Source organism: Dromiciops gliroides, chromosome 3, assembly GCF_019393635.1.
Source record: "Dromiciops gliroides isolate mDroGli1 chromosome 3, mDroGli1.pri, whole genome shotgun sequence".
NCBI classification, from domain to species: Eukaryota; Metazoa; Chordata; class Mammalia; order Microbiotheria; family Microbiotheriidae; genus Dromiciops; species Dromiciops gliroides.
The window spans coordinates 619963892-619982863 of NC_057863.1; the positions used below are offsets into that span (position 1 = coordinate 619963892).

At 46.6% G+C, this 18972-nt stretch overlaps 1 protein-coding gene across 4 annotated transcripts in view; it reads right to left on the reverse strand.

The window, feature by feature from the left end:
* Window positions 1–18972, reverse strand: part of KAZN (kazrin, periplakin interacting protein) — a 1448845-nt gene that overhangs the window by 172934 nt on the left and 1256939 nt on the right. For all 4 annotated transcript variants that reach the window (XM_043992483.1, XM_043992482.1, XM_043992485.1 and 1 more), the window contains one exon: window positions 1110–1301. In XM_043992483.1, the coding sequence (XP_043848418.1) occupies window positions 1110–1301 (192 nt within the window). The remainder of the gene's footprint in view (window positions 1–1109; window positions 1302–18972) is intronic.

An 18972-nucleotide genomic window follows, 5' to 3' on the forward strand; every position in this document is an offset into this window, starting at 1 on the left:
CTTTCCAGAAGTGTAAAGGCTGGATTTTATACCTTCTCCAGTTAATACAAGCACATAAGGGCTGGCTTCTCCACTGATTCAACCAGTCAGTCTAAACTGTAACTGAAATGGGAATATGTTGACCAGTTTAAGAAGAGTAAAGAACATGAGCCATTGGATGAAAGGCAGGTGATGCCACACAAGAAATATCTTATGACTGGTTGAGATCAATTCATATCTTGGCATATAAGAGAGTGAGAAATGTCAAGAGGTAAAACAGTCTGGAGAGGAAAGAGCCCCAGACAGAGGATTCCAGTGGGAAAGCTGGTGTCAAGCCCCTGAGAGGGAATTGCCGACTGGGACAGGGTGGGGAAAAAGAGGGAAATCAATCTGAAACATAGTGGAGAGAGGTGGTGACATCTTATAATAGGGAGACAGAGATCCTGGGATGGCAAGGTGAGGTTGCTGCTAGTGGGAAGGAACAGGGCATGGAAGACCAGGGCAAGAGCCAACTCTAACAAACCATCTACGTAGCATCCAATTTTAACTAGTTAGGTGAGATAACGATAAGGGTAATGACAGTACCATGTGTGGCACACAGTAAATGCAGAATAAATGCTTGATCTATGAGCTCTGTTGTGGTTATATTATTGAAACAGTACAAGTGCTTTCAGAGCCTTTGGGACAAAGGTTCGATTGCCCTACCTTAGTTTCAGCTCTGGCTAGTGCATCAATACTCAAAGTAGACCTATTCCTTGAAAAAGAGAGGACAACATGAAAACTATCCCTGCAACTGTCCAGACTTCAAAGCCAGATGAGACCCCATGTCTTGCTCCTCAGAGGAGATAGATTGGGATCCTTAGCCATGCAAGTCCAAGCTACAGCATACCATTCCACCCGAACTCTGCCTTGGAGCCCTTCTCAGAACTCAGAAGTAGCCCCTAGGATCTCCCAGATATCTTCTGGTCAGAGCATCATGCCCAGATCATGCTGTCTCCCGCCACCCTGGTCCTGAAATTCTGTTTGTCCCTCTCCTCCCTTCAGGACTGCCCAGAGGGCTGAGCGGCTGACAGGTTTGCTGACGGAGGGGACCCATTCCTCAAAGGGGGCATCCAGTGCATGACACTCACCCAGGAGGGCTTCTTTGGCTCTGGCTAACTCCTGCTCCTTCTGGGCCAGCTGGACTTTGAGCTCGGTGGCCGAGAGAATCTCCGTAGACTTGCTTCCGTGAGACTCCTCCAGGTCTTTTGTGAGCATTTCCTTCATCTGCCGGAGGAGATGAACCTCGTCTTGCAGCTGAGATACCTCTTCTCGGAGTAACACTGGAGGAAATAAGAACAATGCAAGGAAATGACTAACCCTTCTCCATCTTTTTTTTTTTAATTATGTTTTTGCACTGGGGGCAAGGTGGGGTAGGTATATTTAAGACCTTGAGCCTGTCAGGGTCCATGCTTCTCCTAGAAAGGGAAAAAAAGCACTTGGGTATTCCCAGTGGCCATTTACCCAGAATCCTTCCTCCTGTTAGCTGGGGGAATACCACCTCAGTGAATGGATCTACCGGGCAGTTCCTGTGAAGTGAGTCATGAGATCTTTGAATGACTGTCATAAATAATAATAGCAACAAACAGCCGACGTTTCTAGGGAATCTCAAGACCACAAAGGCATCATTTTACTCAATGCTTACAACTGCCCCGTAAAGTAAATGCCTTTATCTGCATTTTATAGATGAGGAAATGAATGACCAGCGGGTAAAGTATAATGAATAATAACAATAACAAGCATTTCTATACCTCTTTAAGATTTGAAAAGTGCAATGTCTTGATTGCATATATATAAAACCCATATCAGATTGCTTACTGTCTCAGGGACAGGGGAAGAATAGATTTTAAAACTCAAAACTTTTTTAAAAAAATGTTTATATGTACTAGGGAAAAGAAATATTATTAATAAATGGCAGAGATGAACAATATTATATACAATATATAGTTCATAATAATATTGATATTGTGCAATAATATCAATGTATAAAATATTAAATACATTAATATTACATACAATATTAAATATTATTTAAAATATATTTGCAAAGCAAAAAGAAAAGTTAAATGTTTTACAAATGTTATCTTATTTGATCCTCACAGCATCTCTGGAAGGCAGGTGCTATAGTCATTGCCATATTACAGATGGGGAAACTGAGGCAGGCAGAGGTTAAATGACTTGTCTGGGATTACCCAAAATTACCCAAATCTGGCTTCTTTGGGTTTTTTTGTTTTTTGTTTTGGTGGGGCAATGAAGGTTAAGTGACTTGCCCAGGGTCCTCCTGAATCCAGGGCCAGTGCTCCATCCACTGCGCCACCAAGCTGTCCCCCAGGGAGTACGTATCTGAATTGAGATTTGACCTCCGATCTTCCTGAGCCATCTAGCTGCCTCCCTGCGTAATAGACAAGGCACTAGACTTGGGATCAGGAAGGCCCAGGTTAACATGTCACCTTAGATACTTAACCAGCGGGCACTGGGCAGACCCCATCCATGTGTTTCCATTTCCTTATTTGTAACATGAGGGAGTTTGGACAGGTCAGCCCCTTGGGGTCTTTTTCAGCGTTAACTCTGTAATCCTATAGAGCGTGATCTACTAAGCAATGGCCAAGGAAGGATTCAAAGCCAGGCCTTCCTGACTTCAAAGCCAAGCTGCTTCTCATCCACTAGAAGGCTCAAAGGTCAAAGCTCTCAGGGACCTTAGAAATCTTCTCCCTCAATCCCCTTTCTACCAGATGAGCTGAAGCCCAGAGATGGCACCAAAGCTGACCTTGGTTACTCCCGGGTCATCAGGACCCAAGCCCACAGAGCCAGCTCTGTTTGTGCAGACAGCCTTACTTCTTGCTCTTCCCTTCTCCCCCAATACAGGGAGTTTTCTATAGAGTTCACCCTCATTCATTCATTCCATATTTATTCATTTGTCACGTACCGACTCTGCACCAAGCACTGTGCAAAGCCCTGAGTGAAACAAAGACAAAAATGAAACAATCCCTGCCTTTAAAGGCTGGCATTCAATTGTGAGCAACACACACACACACATACACACACACACACACACACACACACACACACACCAATTTCTGTAGGGAGGGCAGTGACAAGCAGGGAGATCTGTATTGGCCTCTTTTAGGAGGGAACACAAGCTAAGCCTTCATTGAAGGAATTTAAAGATTCCAAGCTAGGCAGTGCAGTAGATAAATCCAGCCAGGTGGTGCAGTGGATAAGTCACCCCACCCCCCCCAAAAAAAAAGAAAAGAAAAAAAAGACAGATCCAAATCTGACCTCAGGCCCTTATTAGCCATGTAACCCTGGGTAAGTCACTTATCCCTCTTTGCCTCAGTTTCTTCATCAGTAAAATGAACTGAAGAAGGAAATGGTAAACCACTCCAGTATCTCTGTGAAAAAAACCCCCAAATGGGGTCACAAAGAGTTGGACATGGACTGAAAAATGACTGAACAAAATAAGAGTCAGAGGCAAGGAAGGAACCCTCTCTAGACATGTAGGCAGCCACGCTCCCCCGTTCCAGTCTACCCAAGTGTAAACAACATCTTCCTGGCCAGAGGAGAAAGCCCATTCCCTCATCACATTCACTGACTTGACAATGCTCAAGATTCTGTCCCCTAGCCTGCTTCTAGAAGCATCATCATCTTTTTCCTGAGAGCTACGCTAAATACTCAGGGGAGAGGGCTGAACTTTTTTGCCTGAATTCACTAAAGAAATCAGGACAGTAAGTACAATGGGCCCTGGATTTGGAATGAATGGACTTGAGATAAAAGTCAGCTTTATTACTTCTCTCATCATATATCAGAAAAAGAGCTGGCTCTGAAGTCAGAGGAACTGGGTTCAAATCCTCCCTTTGGTCCATACTACCTGGATAACCTTGGGCAAGTCACTTATACTTTCTGGGCCTCTGTTTCCTCTGCTGTAAAGAGAGGACTGAATTAGATTTCTAATTCCTCTGCAACCCCAGTGCTTATGCTCCCATGACTCAAAGTGAATGACCCATGACTAAAGAGGTGTTCTGAGAACTGCGGTTTCCTCGTCTCTAAATGAGAAGGTTGGGGTAGATGACCTCTGAGGTCCCTTTCTAGCTCAAAATACTAGGATCTTCTGGGGCAGCTAGGTGGCGCAGTGGATAGAGCACCAGCCCTGGATTCAGGAGTACCTGAGTTCAAATACAACCTCAGACACTTAACACTTACTAGCTGTGTGACCCTGGGCAAGTCACTTAACCCCAATTGCCTCACCCAAAAAAAAAAAGAAAAGAAAAGAAAAAAAATACTAGGATCTTTATCTTTTCCCCCGCTAATGGGTTTTTGGAGGAACTTTGAGAATGGGAAAGACAGCCGAGCTACGTCACCAACAGCTTTGGTGAGTTAAGTATCATAGAAAAAGAATCTATGTCATATATCTCCCCCCTCCCGCCCCATCCTCCCCTGGAAAAGGATAGGTCAGGAAAGAAGATTCTGAAGATGGGGGGGGAGAAGAAATAGGCATTAATATAGAGCCTACTATATGCTGGGCACTTTCCTAAGCCCTTCACAAATATTATATCATTTGATCTTCACACTAACCCTACAAGGAGGTACCATTATGACACCTATTTTACAGCTGTGGAAACTGAGGCATACAGAGGTTAGTATCTTTGCCCAGGTTCACACAGTAAGTGTCTGAGAATGGATTTGAAGTCAGTTCATCCTGACTCTAGGCACTTCTGTGTGTCAACTAGCTGCCAGTTAGTCCATAGGAACAAAGGATCGGCTCTTGCTAAAACCAGCCTGGGTAGCCCTCAAACCCTCAATCCTCCATAATTATAGTTTTTGGGTGTTTTTTTTGTTTTGTTTTGTTTTTGTTTTGTTTTTTGTGGGGCAATGAGGGTTAAGTAACTTGCCCAGGGTCACACAGCTAGTGTCAAGTGTTTGAGGCTGGATTTGAACTCAGGTCCTCCTGAATCCAAGGCCAGTGCTTTATCCACTGCACCACCTAGCTGGCCCCAATCCTCAGTATTTTGAAACAAGGAACTGTTTCTCTCTCAACACAACTGAAGAGAGATGGCAAGAAGGCCTGAATTTGTTTCGTTGGTGAAGGAGCAGCACAGAGTAGCACTGGGTAGGGAGAAATGCAATGGACCTGGGTTTGAATCCTGCCTTTGCCACCTTACATGTGGGACTCCGGTCAAGTGATTTAATCTCTATGCCTCAGTTTCCTCATCTGTCAAGGTTAGGAGGTCCCTCCCAGCCCCATATCAGTTTTATGACATGGAGTCAGAGGACCTGAATTCAAATTCTGACACTGCTACTTTTCACCTGTGTGATCTTAGGCAAAGCCAGGAACTACTCTGGGTCTCAGCTTCCCCATTTGTGAAATGAAAGGGGTGCTCATGGCCCTCCCAGCTGTACTGTTCTTTATTTGAAGGTTCCTTCTACTCTAACATTTATATTCTCAGCCTCTTTGCAGCTCTGACACGCTGAGTTCTAAAATCTCTTTCGGCTCTGACATTATATGCTCCAAAGTTTCTTTCAGCTCAGACATTCTGTGTTCTGAGGTCCTTGCCCAATGAGTAAAAAATTGAACAGATCTGTTCAGCTGAATAACTGCAGTGGGTCTCTAAGCCCTGCCTTGGCGGGGTTGGGGATAAGGGGGTGGGGTGGGGCAAGCTCCCTTTGACCAGCTCAAGTGGAATAATCAGTTCAGGGCTGGGTTTAGGGTTACCTTTGTATTATCTCTTAGGAAAGGGTTGGTCCAAGCAAATTAGGGCTGGGAGCCTAAAATCCCTTAAGGGAAAAGGAGTGTATGTATGTATGCCGGTCTGCCTTTGTGGTCTCTCTCTCTTGGCTTCTCTCTGTCTCTCTGTCTCTCTCTCTTTCTCTCTGGAGGGGAAAGAAAGAGAAAAGAGGAAGGGAACCACACAAACTTAAGAGAACTAACTCTTTTAATCAGCTTATGAATGATATATGCTTTAAATGGTTCCCCAATAGGCTCACTGCCTGTTGTGACAATTTAGTCATTAAAACACAGCCCTTGCAAAAAAAAAAAAAAAGAGTAATAAAATAAAATATATTAAAAAAAAAAACACAGCCCTTGCAAAAAAAAAAAGAGTAATAAAATAAAATATATTAAAAAAAAACCGGGGCAGCTAGATGGTGCAGTGGATAGAGCACTGGCCTTGGAGTCAGGAATACCTGAGCTCAAATCCAGCCTCAGACACTAAACACTTACTAGCTGTGTGACCCTGGGCAAGTCACTTAACCCCAATTGCCTCACTAAAAAAAAAACAAAAAAAACCAAACCACAGCCCTTGAAAGAGCCTTCTCCTCGAATGATGAGGTGAGAAGGGAACTTAGAAGTTGGTACAAACTTGGTTAGCTTACCACAGATTTAGAGCTGGAAGTTAAATTCCATTTTATAAACAAGGAAACTGAGGCCCATGGAGGTTAAGTGACTTACCCAAGGTCAAACTCTGCCACCTCCTGAGAGGCACCAGTAGCAGTAGTAGATAGGAAGTCAGTCTGGGCAGGATGGGGTGGGGGTGTGTGAATGAGGAATTGGGAAGACATGGGCTCAAGTCCTACCCTGACTCATACCGGCTGTGTGTAGCCCTGGGCAAGTGACTTAATTTTTCAGTAAACTCTCCAGGAGAAGGTGCGGACCTACAAGGGTGTGTGTTTCCTACACCATGGAAATCCCAAGTCTGAACCACACAGAGTCCAGGGCTGTGCACTTGGATCATCAGCAGCCTCTGGCTTGGCAGGAGCACACGGTGCTAGGCTGGGATTGTCAAGCTCTTGAAAGATGAAGTGTCTTCAGAGAGAACCACCGTGGGGCCCTCCTCACCTTTTCTTTCATGCACAATTTTCCTTTCATTTCTGTAATGCAAGGGCCTGTGACTTTTAAAAGGGCATTCACTGTTCTCTTCACTTCCCGGCACTCTTAAACAATCTTCCTTAATAAGAAAGAAGAGATGAGAGGAAAAGAGAAAGAAACAGCTTCACATTTCTAAAGTGCTTTAGGATTAGTTCACAAAGCAATTTCCTCACATCTACCTTGGAGGGCACTCATATATTAATACCCTCTTTACAGATAAGGCAACCAAAGCTCAGAGAAGGCAAGCAACTTGCCCCAGGTCACACAGCGGGCAAGAACCAGAATTGGAATCTGTGTTCCCCAGCATCCAGGTTTCTCTTAACACCACTGACTGGTATAGTAAAGAGGCAAAGGCAAGAGAGATCACAGAAGGGGCAGCTAGGTGGCACAGTGGATAAAGCACCAGCCCTGGATTCAGGAGGACCTGAGTTCAAATCTAACCTCAGACACTTGACACTTACTAGCTGTGTGACCCTGGGCAAGTCACTTAACCCCCATTGCCCCGCGGGGGGGGGGGAAAGAGATAGCAAGAGTGGGGTTCCTGCCACTCCCACAATAATCACATTGTCTCAGAGGTTGATAGAGATGGTGAGGGAAGAAAAACAGGACAAGACCCCATATAGAAGCTAAAGGCAGAATTACAGAAACAAAGATCTTGGACTGGGCAAATATTCCTACAGAAAGAGGTAAACCTTTGGTTATATGACTTGTAGTTATCTGCAAGGTAGCTTCCAACTTCTCTTTAACACATAGAGTCAAGTTGTTGCCTCTGGTATGGTTTCTGCCCAATTCCATTTTCACCTAGTCCTCCTTAAGCAACATTTCAGAGCAGACATTTTATCTTGGAGGCCTCCCCTTTTAACTTTACCTGTGCTTCTGTCCCTTCTGGAAAACCTTCTATCCAGGTTGCTCACTCTGGGCCCAGACTCCCAAATCATCACTCCCTCAGATCTACCCAGCTGTATCAAAATCTCCCATTGCCCCCCCCCCAAGATATGTGTCAGAAAGGAGACTGTTTTGCAAGACTTATGCTAAAGTGTTAGTGACTGATAACAGCTATTTTCCTTCTTCTTTTCATTGGAAGAGCTAATTTCCAGTGTAGAAACTCCCTCCTGCCACTCATGGAGTTTGACAGTGCATCTGAACTAAGGTCCTCCTGAATCCAGGGCCAGTGCTTTATACACTGCACCACCTAGCTGCCCTTGCCCTGTAACTAAAAATCTTAGATATTTTTTCAAGAGTTGCCTAGGGGCACAGAGGGTTTAAGTGACCTGACCATGTCACACATCTAGTATGAAAGAATGAATGAAAAAACATTTATTAAATGCCTGCTGTATGCCAAACATGGTGCTAAGTGTTGACCATAAAAATACCAAAGCAAAGAATGCATCAAAAACAGAATTTGAAACTGAGTCTTCCTGGCTTTTATCCACCCTATAAAGGCTGCATCTGACTAACAGGTTAATAAATTTTAACAGAAGACTCCCTGGGAAAATTTCTTAAGCCAAAGGAATGAATCACCAATGGTAAGAGTTCCTGCTCTAGGGCCAGCAGGTAAGGGAGATGGATTTTGGTTTTGTTTTTGTAATAGCTAAAGGGCTATAGTCACAACACGAAGGGTACCCCCTCTTTCTCTTCACGAGAACAACCTTGATGTTAAGGGCCAAAGAACCCGGGAGCTCCCCTATCTACCTGTAAATGTGAGAGGAAAGACAGCAACAAGACTGGGCCAGCCCCCACCCAACACTTCTCCCCCCCCCATACCCCCATACCCCACATCCCCACCCCCAGATATGTTTGTTTTTTCTTTATGGCAATGTTGTCCTTGGTTACTGAGAGCAATCGTTGTTTTCTGCCTGGCTCACCTGTTAGGTGTACCTGACATCCCAGCCACTCCTGCCCCAAAACAAAAAGAGGAGGGAGGTGCCACCAGGTGTGGTGATCCTAGGAGCCCAGTTTCAGAAGAGGTGGAAAAACCACTTTTATAGAGAGAAAAGTTCCAAAGAGCTTAACTGAAACTGTACCAGCTGAAACAATGATCATGCTTTTAAGGTCTTCAGGGCCATTGTCCTTTGCTCAGAGGCGGAAAATTAGAAGATTGAGGGTTTATGGAGAATGAGTTCTAGGCTAAGGGGCTGGATGACCCAGCTTCTGTTACTGGTTCTGTCACCAACTTACTGTGTGACATTAACATTGTCGCTTTGCCTCTATGGGCCTCCATTTCTTCATCTATAAAATGAGGTAATCAGACTAGTTATTTTCTTTCTTTCTTTTTTTTTTTTTGCGAGGCAATGGGGGTTAAGTGACTTGCCTAGGGTCACACAGCTAGTAAGTGTCAAGTGTCTGAGGCTGTATTTGAACTCAGGTACTCCTGAATCCAGGACTGGTGCTCTATCCACTGCACCACCTAGCTGCCCCAGACTAGTTATTTTCTAGGGTCCCTGGCAAGCTCTTGACATTTCATGTTTTATGTTCTAAGTCCTTCCCAGCTCTGACATTCTGGGTTCTAAGGGCCCTCCCAACTGTGACATCCTATGTTCTAAGGGCCCTCCCAGGTCTGACATTCTGGATTCTAAGGGCCCTCCCAGTTGTGACATTCTATATTCTAAGGACCTTCCCAGCTCTGACATTCTGGGTTCTAAGGACCCTCCCAGTTCTGACCTCTTAAGAACCTTTCCAATTCCAACATTTCAGGTCCAGTGTTCAATGTCCCATGATACCTGGCCCTAGACTCAAAGAAACGTAATCACAACAAGAAAACAAAACCAAAACCAAAAACGCCTCCCAAACACCCTTTCAAGTAAATGCTGTTGGGCCCAGTATTCCCAGCCAAAGCCAAGCAGGGAGCCAAGGGCATTCCTCAGCTAATTCTGAACAAAGCCTTTTGCTGGAGAGGTTTCTCTTTGTTTTTGTTGCCTGAATCACTTGGATAATGGCCTCCACCCTGCTCTTGGCAATGGCCTGTTGGCCTCTGTGTGACTTAGGGATGGGTCACGTTGGCTGGAAACAAGAAGGAAGCCTTAACATGTAGGCCTCCGGTCAGACAAAAGCCCTTTGCAGAAGTGGGGCTGCCCCAAGCGGGTGAGGAGGGGCAGGTGGGGAACCTTCCCTTCTGCAGAAGAGCCTCGAGTCTCCTTTGAGCATCTGAAGGGTTCTGGGGAACCCTATCTGCCCCTGGCAGAGATGACGTCAGTGACTGCACAAGGACTCTTCTGGGACTGAGGACCTTTGTGTGAGCCAACTCAGAAAAGAAGGGTCAAACTCATACCTACTCTGGAAGAACCCTGACTCCACTACCAAGGTTAGGAAGGGGAACCACTGCCCACAGAGCCCGACCCCGTCTCAAGGGGTCAGGACCAAATACAAGCAAACTGACCAAGGAAGAAATTACAATTTGGGGAGAGGGGATTTTCTTTTCCTCTAAGCTTGGTATGATACCAAAAAAGCCAGAGATGTCTCTAGGATCAAATATAAACTGTGTGATTTTTAAAGTCTTTGAAACTTGGCCCCAACCTCTTTCTCACCTTATTTATTAGGCATAGCTCTCTTTCTTCCTTCTAGCCAAACTGACCTTTTCCTCTCATTTTTGTACTGGCTACCCGCCCACCCCATACTTGAACTGTTGTCCCTCCTCAACTCCATCTCATAGAGTCTCTATCCTCCTTGAAGACACAGCTTAAGCACCACTTTCTACATCAAGAGTTTGTTTTGTGGTCCAGATGTCCCCCCCCCCCCCACCAAAAAAGCGGTCAGGTTGGTAGATTTCAGGGGGTCCAGGAACTTGGATGGAAAAAATTATATCTTTATTGTCATTAATCCCCAGCTGAAAGTGTTTCCTTCAATTATTTAAAAACATTATTCTATAGAGTACCAGCTCTGGATTTAGGAGGACCTGAGTTCAAATCCGGCCTCAGACACTTGATACTTACTAGCTATGTGACCCTGGGCAAGTCACTTAACCCCAATTGCCTCACCAAAAAAACAAACAACAACAACAACAAAAAACATTATTCTGAGAAAGGACCCCTAGATTGAAGCTGTCCCAGAGGGAAACAGGCTCTCCTTCTTTATAGAACTTGGAGCAGAGGCTGGAGGAACCCATAGGGAGTATGTCGTAGTGACCCCCCCCAAGATGGCTGCTGAGGTCCTTTCCTACTCTGAAATTCTATGTTGCTGATTGGCCAGAATGAAAAATCTTTGCCAAGTGCACACAGGTGCCTGTGTCTTCCCAGATATCTACTGGCTGGCACTCAAAGGACAGCTCCTACTGGACTGATTTCATAGGACTAGGGGCTGGACCTGGGATTTCATCACCTCAGGGAGCATCTATATCTAGAAATGTCTTCTACTAATGCAGGTCAGCATCTCTGCAGCTTAGAGTTCTCCCTGCAAACAAGCCTGGCCTCTTTGTGACATCCACTTGTTGCTAAAAGTGAACAAGTCATATTGATGTAGGAGGCAAAAAGGGGTTAATAGAAAAACCCAAGACCCAAGTTCTAATTCGGATATGAGCTCTAAGAGGGATTCAGACCCCAGTTAATGGATAACTTAGAAGTCAGGATGCTAAGTTCTCTTACCCACAGAAATCAGTACCCAAAACAGGAACAGGCCATGAAGACCTTAAATAAAATGACAGGCTAAAGAAATTCAGACTAGGAATAAATGATAAATGAAGATGTTTTGAAACCAAGCATGGGAACCAGAAAGAGACGTGCAGAAAAGGCCAAATTTGTCCTCAGATTCACCTTATGACGTGTAAACCCCCAAAACATACCTCCACTAAAAAAAAAGGTACCTGCCTCAGGGGTTGGCTTAGGACCCCAGGAACCCCAAATTAGGACAGGCCCTCCCCTGTACCTCCCTATGGTGGATATTATTATAATGAGACTGATAATCAATTTATCCATACTATAAATATAACTGTCTTTTCTTTCACTGTTGGAGAGATACCTTTCCACTATTCTGGTTCTCTCCCTGTAGTCACTCACAGTATTGCAATAAAACTTGGGAAACTGAGTCACTGAGTCTTGTAATTCTTTTGGGACGACTCATGATCAATTTGACCCTAATTCCATCCCACATCAATATCCCTCCCTTCTCCATAAAATAGACTTTTGAGGCTTCAAACCCATCAGTGTCTACCCCAAGCACGGGAAGATTTTCCGGACATGAACAATTGGTTCCAACAGCCATGAAGGCAGCTGAAGCAGACACTGTGGAGCAACTGGGGCTTGGTTTGACATCAAAGACTCTAAGGTCATCCACTGTATCCTGGGCCATTGCCAGCCATCCTGACTTGTGTCCTACCATGGACTTTGATGATTCTAGGAAAGAGGGTGAGACTGAAAACTTTGTGCAGCTCTGCCACACTTAAATCCAATTCTCTTGAGAGTCAAGATCCATGGTCTCCGTGAATGTCACTCCATGATGTCACCGGTCTTCTTCAAAAGGAAGAACAGACAACAATGTCCTTTCGACCTCTAAATTCAGTGGTCCATGACCTTAGTCACTTCATTTCTCCAAGGCTCAGTTTCCTTAATCTCCAATATCAAAGTAAATCTGCCTTGCTGAGGTCTTGGGAGGCAAGGGCTATGCATGGGGGAGGGAGTTATTCTTTACTCCTGTCTTCCTTACTAGACTATGTGGAAGCCAGGGACCATGCCTTCTACTCCTCAGTATTCCCCATGGTCTAAAGCATTGGAATGAGAACTTGGTGTGTCCTCCAGAAATACCAGTGAACCCCAGAGCTGTGAGGATGATCAGAAGGCATCCATTGCCTAGGTCAGGAGTCCCCTCCCTAACATCCCTGAGAGCCGGTCATCATCCCACCTCTCCTTGCATACCTTTGGGGATTGAAAGGTCACCATCTTTGGAGGCACCAACTTTTGGACAGTTCTGGTTTTCAAGCACTTCCCTATTATTAAGGAGTCTACTCCCAGGCTCCTTAGTCACAGCAACAGTGGCTGCCAAGGAACCAACTAGTCAGACACCTTGTGTCTCACCAAACAGCAGCCTCAAAGCAACCTGTGGGAGGAGTGAGCCCCTGGAATTCCTGGATTCCCCTCATGCTGGAGATAATGCATTCAATCTACTGCAGCCCTGGATCCCCCTCACTCCCACACATTTCCACACTGGTGACAAAATCCACTCAGATCTTTACAATTCCCCTCTAGTTCTTAGTCTGATTTAGATCCCCCTGGGCCTCGAATTTTTGGCTCCTTCCTCTGTTTCTCAGGATGTTGGGAGGGCATCGGGCCCCCATCCAGAGACTTGGGGACTTGGGGCCTCAATTCATGCAAACAAACAGTCCTTGAGATCATGTCCAAGGGTCCTCAGAGCCTCAGATGGCAGGAACCATTTCCAGACTGACCATATCCCCTTGGAGCTGGCTTCCTTAATAACGACACTGGGACACAGGACTATTTGTCAGTGCCAAGGTGGATGCCTGATTCCATTTGTGGCTTGTGCTTTCACTCTGGAGTAAAGAGATAAGTCCTGGTAAGTGGGGCCTTTCAGGATGCATAGCTTAGAAGCAATTTTAGCCTGTTCAGTGGAGAGGGGGCTGCCAATGGGCCGCTAGTCAAGGGCTGGCTTCAGCGCCTTGTCGAGTGCTCTCTGGTTATGACCCTCCAATTACAAGAGATGACAGTAGGTGAACTGTTTGAAGTGATTGTCACAGAGGCCCCCTGCCTCTCTCATTCTCTGGAGCCTTAGAATTCCAGGGAGACCACAGAATCACAGCTGGATTTTAACTCTGGCCGCAGCCATCAGAAGTGGTGAGAAAATAGGAAGGGACCCTCAGAGGCCACCTAGTCCAACCCAGACTGGGGAGAAGAATCCCACCTATGGGTCCTCGGGCCTTTGCCTGAAGCCTCCAGTGAAAGGGAACCTTGCTGCCTCACCAAGTTAGCCTCTCCATGCCAACTGGGGACCGCTCCAGTGGCTTAGAAGCTCTCTTTGGCATCCAGCCAAAACAGGCCTCTCTGCAGCTCCCTCCCATTGCTTCTAGCTCTGCTCTCGGGGCCAAGCTGGAGGAAACTGGTGCCTCTTTTACAAGACGATGCTTGAAATACTTTTAGACAGTGATCAGGCAGCCATAGATTTCAAGTCAGAAAGCCTTCTGAAGGTTACAGATGCGAACACTGAAGCCCATGGAGACCCAAGATCCTGCAGGCTGCAAACAGGTTTTGATGCCCCTCTGCCCCCAGTCTTCTCTTCTCCACCCTCAGTTCCTTCAACCAACTTCAAATAGGCTAGACTTGAGCCAATGTCAATATCCCAGTGGTTCTGCTCTGGACACTGTCCAGCAGATCAATCTCCTACTGAAAATGTGCTGTCCCAAACTACCTGTGATGTGTTTTGTCTGAGCAAGACAGAGGATGGTGGGACTGATCGCCTCCTCCTCATTCCTGGGACACCCCCACCCCTAGCTGGCTCTCCTCTAAGGACATCAACTCCTCTAGATGCCATATTACACTGGCAATGTTGATGGGAGTGTGTGTGTGGGGGGGGGGGCAGAAGAGTCTTAGGCTAATGAAACAAACAGGGGGTCCAGAGACCTGGGTTTGAGTCTTGGCTGTTGTGATGTGCCTCTGGCCTAGGCACTTCCTAGATGAACTGTTACAGATCTGACACCCACAGACCCTGCCTGAAGCCACACACAGATCTCCCCGTAACTAAGGCCTCCTTTCAGATTCCCATCGATATTCACTACCTTTGGCTACACTCTGGAGGAAACAAAGTGGCCCTGAGCTCCCGGGGGTAACTTAGCTACAGAGTTATCTTAAGGGGAAGGAAGACTAGGGCTTCAGGTCCTAGTCTTAGAACCAGCTCTGATTCTAAGAAAGAAGGGGAGCCCTGCAAGGAAAGGGGGGTCTACTCTGGGAGTGCCCTCTTGCCAATGTGACTTTAATGAAGGCGGGGCACCTGCCCCTGCCACAGACCCCTGGGGCAGTCTGGGGAAGCCTCCGGATCCCTTCTCAGTAGGATGTTCATAAATGCATAAATAATATAGGGATGACTACAAAGGAAGCCAATGTTATTGATATACAATTACCCAAATACACAGACAAAAACCAAAACCAAACTCATGGACCCCCGCTTAAAGACAGCCACTATGGGGTGGTGAGCTGAGGTGAGGGTGGCAGATCATTAAGGAGCAAGCCTCGGTGCTGAGAGAAGGCAGCTCTCTGCAAGTCCGGATTAGAAACTCTGGAACAAGCAGGGCTCCCCTAGCTAGAGGAGACAGGCCAACAGCTCAGGCCCCAGCACTGGGGATGCTTAACCTAGAGAAGAGCTGGCCTGGGCAGGGCACAGTAACTGTCAAGGATGTGAAGGCTGGCTTTGTAAAAGAGGGATCAGCCTTAGACTGTGTATAGGAGCAACTGGGGGGGGGGGGAATGGGGAGGGGAAGAGCAGGGATGCTCATTTAGGCTCCGCCAAGGTAAGCTCTCCAGTCTGTGTCAGAGCAGCCCCAGAGGGGGCTGGGCTGCCTCTGGAGGGGCTGAGTTCCCCCTTACTGGAGGTCCTCAAACAAAGGCTGAATGTCTATTTTTCTGGTGTGCAGACAGGAGGATTCTTGCTGCAGTTCAGGCTGGGCTGGGTCACTGGTGCATTCTGTGCTACAGTGAACTTTCAGTTGAAGGAGCAATAGGAAGTGACTGACCATTAGGATCACAGGATCTATGAGTGGGAAGGGACCTCAGGAGCACCCAAAGTCTGAGGTGAATAAGAATCCATTCTGCAACGTACCCAGCCACGGTTCCAGCCTTTGCTTAAAGATCTCTTAGAAGGGGCAGCTAGGTGGTTCAGTGGATAAAGTACTGGCCCTTGGGGACAGCTAGGTGGAGCAGTGGATAAAACACTGGCCCTGGATTCAGGAGGACCTGAGTTCAAATCTAACCTCAGACACTTGACACTTACTAGCTGTGTGACCCTGGGCAAGTCACTTGACCCTCATTACCCCACAAAAAAAAATGCTGGCCTTTGATTCAGGAGGACCTGAGTTCAAATCCAGCTTCAAACACTTGACACTTACTAGCTGTGTGACCCTGGGCAAGTCACTTAACCCTCATTGCCCTGCCCCCCTCCAAAACAATCTCTTAGAGCGAGCCAGTGGGCCACAGCTGCTTGGAGATGGTGAGCTCCCCATCCTCTGCAGAGGTGCAGAAGTAGGATGGCCCCTCATTAGGAAGGGGGTGGGGAAAGGGAACACCTCTCTACCTGACTGGCTTTGATGAGCTGGAAAGGCTCTTGTAGCTCTTCCCAGTCTTGGATTCTGAGTTGCCTGTCTGAAAACAGGACTTGGAAAAGGACCCTGGAGTCCTGGTGACTCTGAGCTCACCTCATCTAATATTTATGGGGGTATGTACTAACAGGGACCTGGAACATCATCCAGTCTAGTTTTCTCCTCCTTCATTTTACAGAGTAAGAAACTGAGTCCCAGAGAGACTAAAGGATTTGTCCAAGGTACATCTCCCTAGACTAAATCCAATGTTCTTTCTATGAAGATTCAAGGCCTCTCCTTCCTTCCCCAATGGCCCATTGAGTTTCCAGTGGTGAAGGGGGTGAAGCTAGGTCAAATCCCTCAAATGATGCCTCTCACAACAAGGCATGCCCTGCAACCAAGAAGTTTGCCCATCTACAGAAATCCTTCTAAGCAATGCCCTTCAAAGGAGAGATTCCCCCTCTCCTCAGCCCTCAGGCACACTAATGTTGCAGGAGGTCTGACTCCCATTGCCCCTGAACCCTGGGCTCCACCTGTGCCTGCAATTATTTTGTGAGCAGATTTGTAGAACTGTGACAAAAGCCCCCGGTGGTCCTTGGATCTCAAAGCCCTGTCCCTCCTGGATGGAAGGCAGGAATTAGGCCCAAAGGCCAGCATGATTCACAGGGAGAGTGGGGAAAAAAAAAAGTTCTCCGTAAGAGAGGCTCAAGCAAAGCCAAAGCTTTTAATCTAATAACGATCCGATTACAACAATGTGAATGGCAAAGCCTCCCAGATTGGCTGGGGACTCCCCAGTGCCCTTGGAGGCTGGGGCTCCCATCCAGGTGCACCTGAAGAAAGAGAGGAAGGGAGGGGGAGGAGGAAGAGAGGACAAGAGGAAGAAGGTATAAGGAGAAGATGGAAGAAAAGTGGGGAAAGGAGTGAGAAAGGAGGGAGAAGAAGGTAGAGAAAGAAGGAAGGAAAATGAATGGAAAAGGAAAAGGAGGAAAAAGATAAGAAAGAGGAAGAAGGGAAGAAGAGGAACAAAGAAAAAGAGAAGATGCAGAGGAGGGAAGAGAGGATAAAGAGAAAACAGAAGAGAAGACTGAGGGGGAAAAGGAGAAAACAGAAGGGAAAGGAGAAAGGAGAAAAAGAAGGAAGACTATGAGGTTGAGGGAGGAGGAATGAGGAAGAAGAAAGGTGAAGAGGAGGAAGAAAAAGACAGAAAGGAGGGAGAGAGAGATAAGAGAAGGAAGAAGGTGCAGGACAAAGGGAGGAGGAGACAGGCAGCCATTGTTGGCACCTCTCAGTATAGACAATGAAAACGAGGCTGCACAGAACCCTGGGAGTATGGCGACCCAAGAGCCCTGAGAGGCTCAAGGCCCCTGGGGAGCCATTCCATGCTGGCCACAGGGACAGACCTCGGATTAATGAAAATAATTTTTTTCCATTTCTAATTTCTTTGAGGTCACAGGGCTCAGCACAGGATGGGAAAGGAGAGAAGAGAGAAATAGCTTTGCCCATTTTAAGTTACGTTTCTCAAGAAGTGAAGAAGCAGCCTTTGGGTAGCAGGAGGGGGTTTCCAAAGCACTAAAAATGACTGGGAAGAGCCCAAGACCCAACAATGGGGTCCTTCAGAGATGCAGTTGGTGCTTTTGGCTCCCCTTCCATAGGACATGACCTCTGAGCTGTTTATCCAGGAATGGAGATGGACTGTATTGAGGCCTTGTCTCCCATCCCTCTTACGCCCAACCCAGGACACGCATCTCCAAGGCAGGGGGCCATGGCAATGAGTACAGTCTGTGCCTGTGTGGGTCAGAACAAACCCTCATCTATTAATTAGTTATCATCATACTCATCTTTTTCCCAAAACAAGTTTGGGAAAGCAGCTTGGAGGACACTCAGTCATGAGATGTTTTAACCTCTAGGTCAAGGGAGCTGGACATTCTGATTTTGTCAGGAAAGCCCCGGGTTCTGGCAACCTTCAAAGGGCCATGGATGTCCCAGAAAGAGTCCCTAGAGCAAGGGGAATCCTGCATACAACTCTAGACAAACTTAAAGGTGATATACAGTGATTGGTAAATTACCATGATACGAAGTCATGATCTAGGTATTCACAAGTTATCAGGACACTTAATTGTTTGTAAACAGTCAGTCAATGAGCATTTATTAAGCACTTACTATGTCCAGAGAAGGGGTCAGGCCTCCTGCAGAAGGTAGGCTTTGAGCTGAGTCTTGAAGGAAGCCAGGGGGGCAGCTAGGTGGCACAGTGGATAAAGCACCGGCCCTGGATTCAGGAGGACCTGAGTTCAAATCTGGATTCAGACACTTGACACTTAACTAGTTGTGTGACCCTGGGCAAGTCACTTAACCCTCATTGCCCCACCAACAAAACAAAACAAAACAAAACAAAACAAAACAAAAAAAAAACCAATGATATGGGGCATTTTTTTTTTTTAGTGAGGCAATTGGGGTTAAGTGACTTGCCCAGGGTCACACAGCTAATAAATGTTAAGTGTCTGAGACTGGATTTGAACTCAGGCCCTCCTGACTCCAGGGCCAGTGCTCTTATCCACTGCGCCACCTAGCTGCCCCCCACAGGAGATTTCTTACTAAAAGAAATCACAGGACTAGAATCCCTTCAAAAACAGCACCACAAAATAGTTGGTGCTGTGCTCAAGCAAAACCTGAGAGCCCTACTCTTGGGAGAAGAGACCTATGACCCCTATTTTCCCCCAAGCCAGAGCAAGGGTCTATGGGATGCAGGGCCCTATGACTTGGGCTCAGGGCCCGGCTCTGACACTCACCCTCTGTGTACACACCTGTACTAACTCTCATCATCTCTCTCCTATTCTGTAGCAAAAGATCCTTCCCTCTGCTCTCTCCG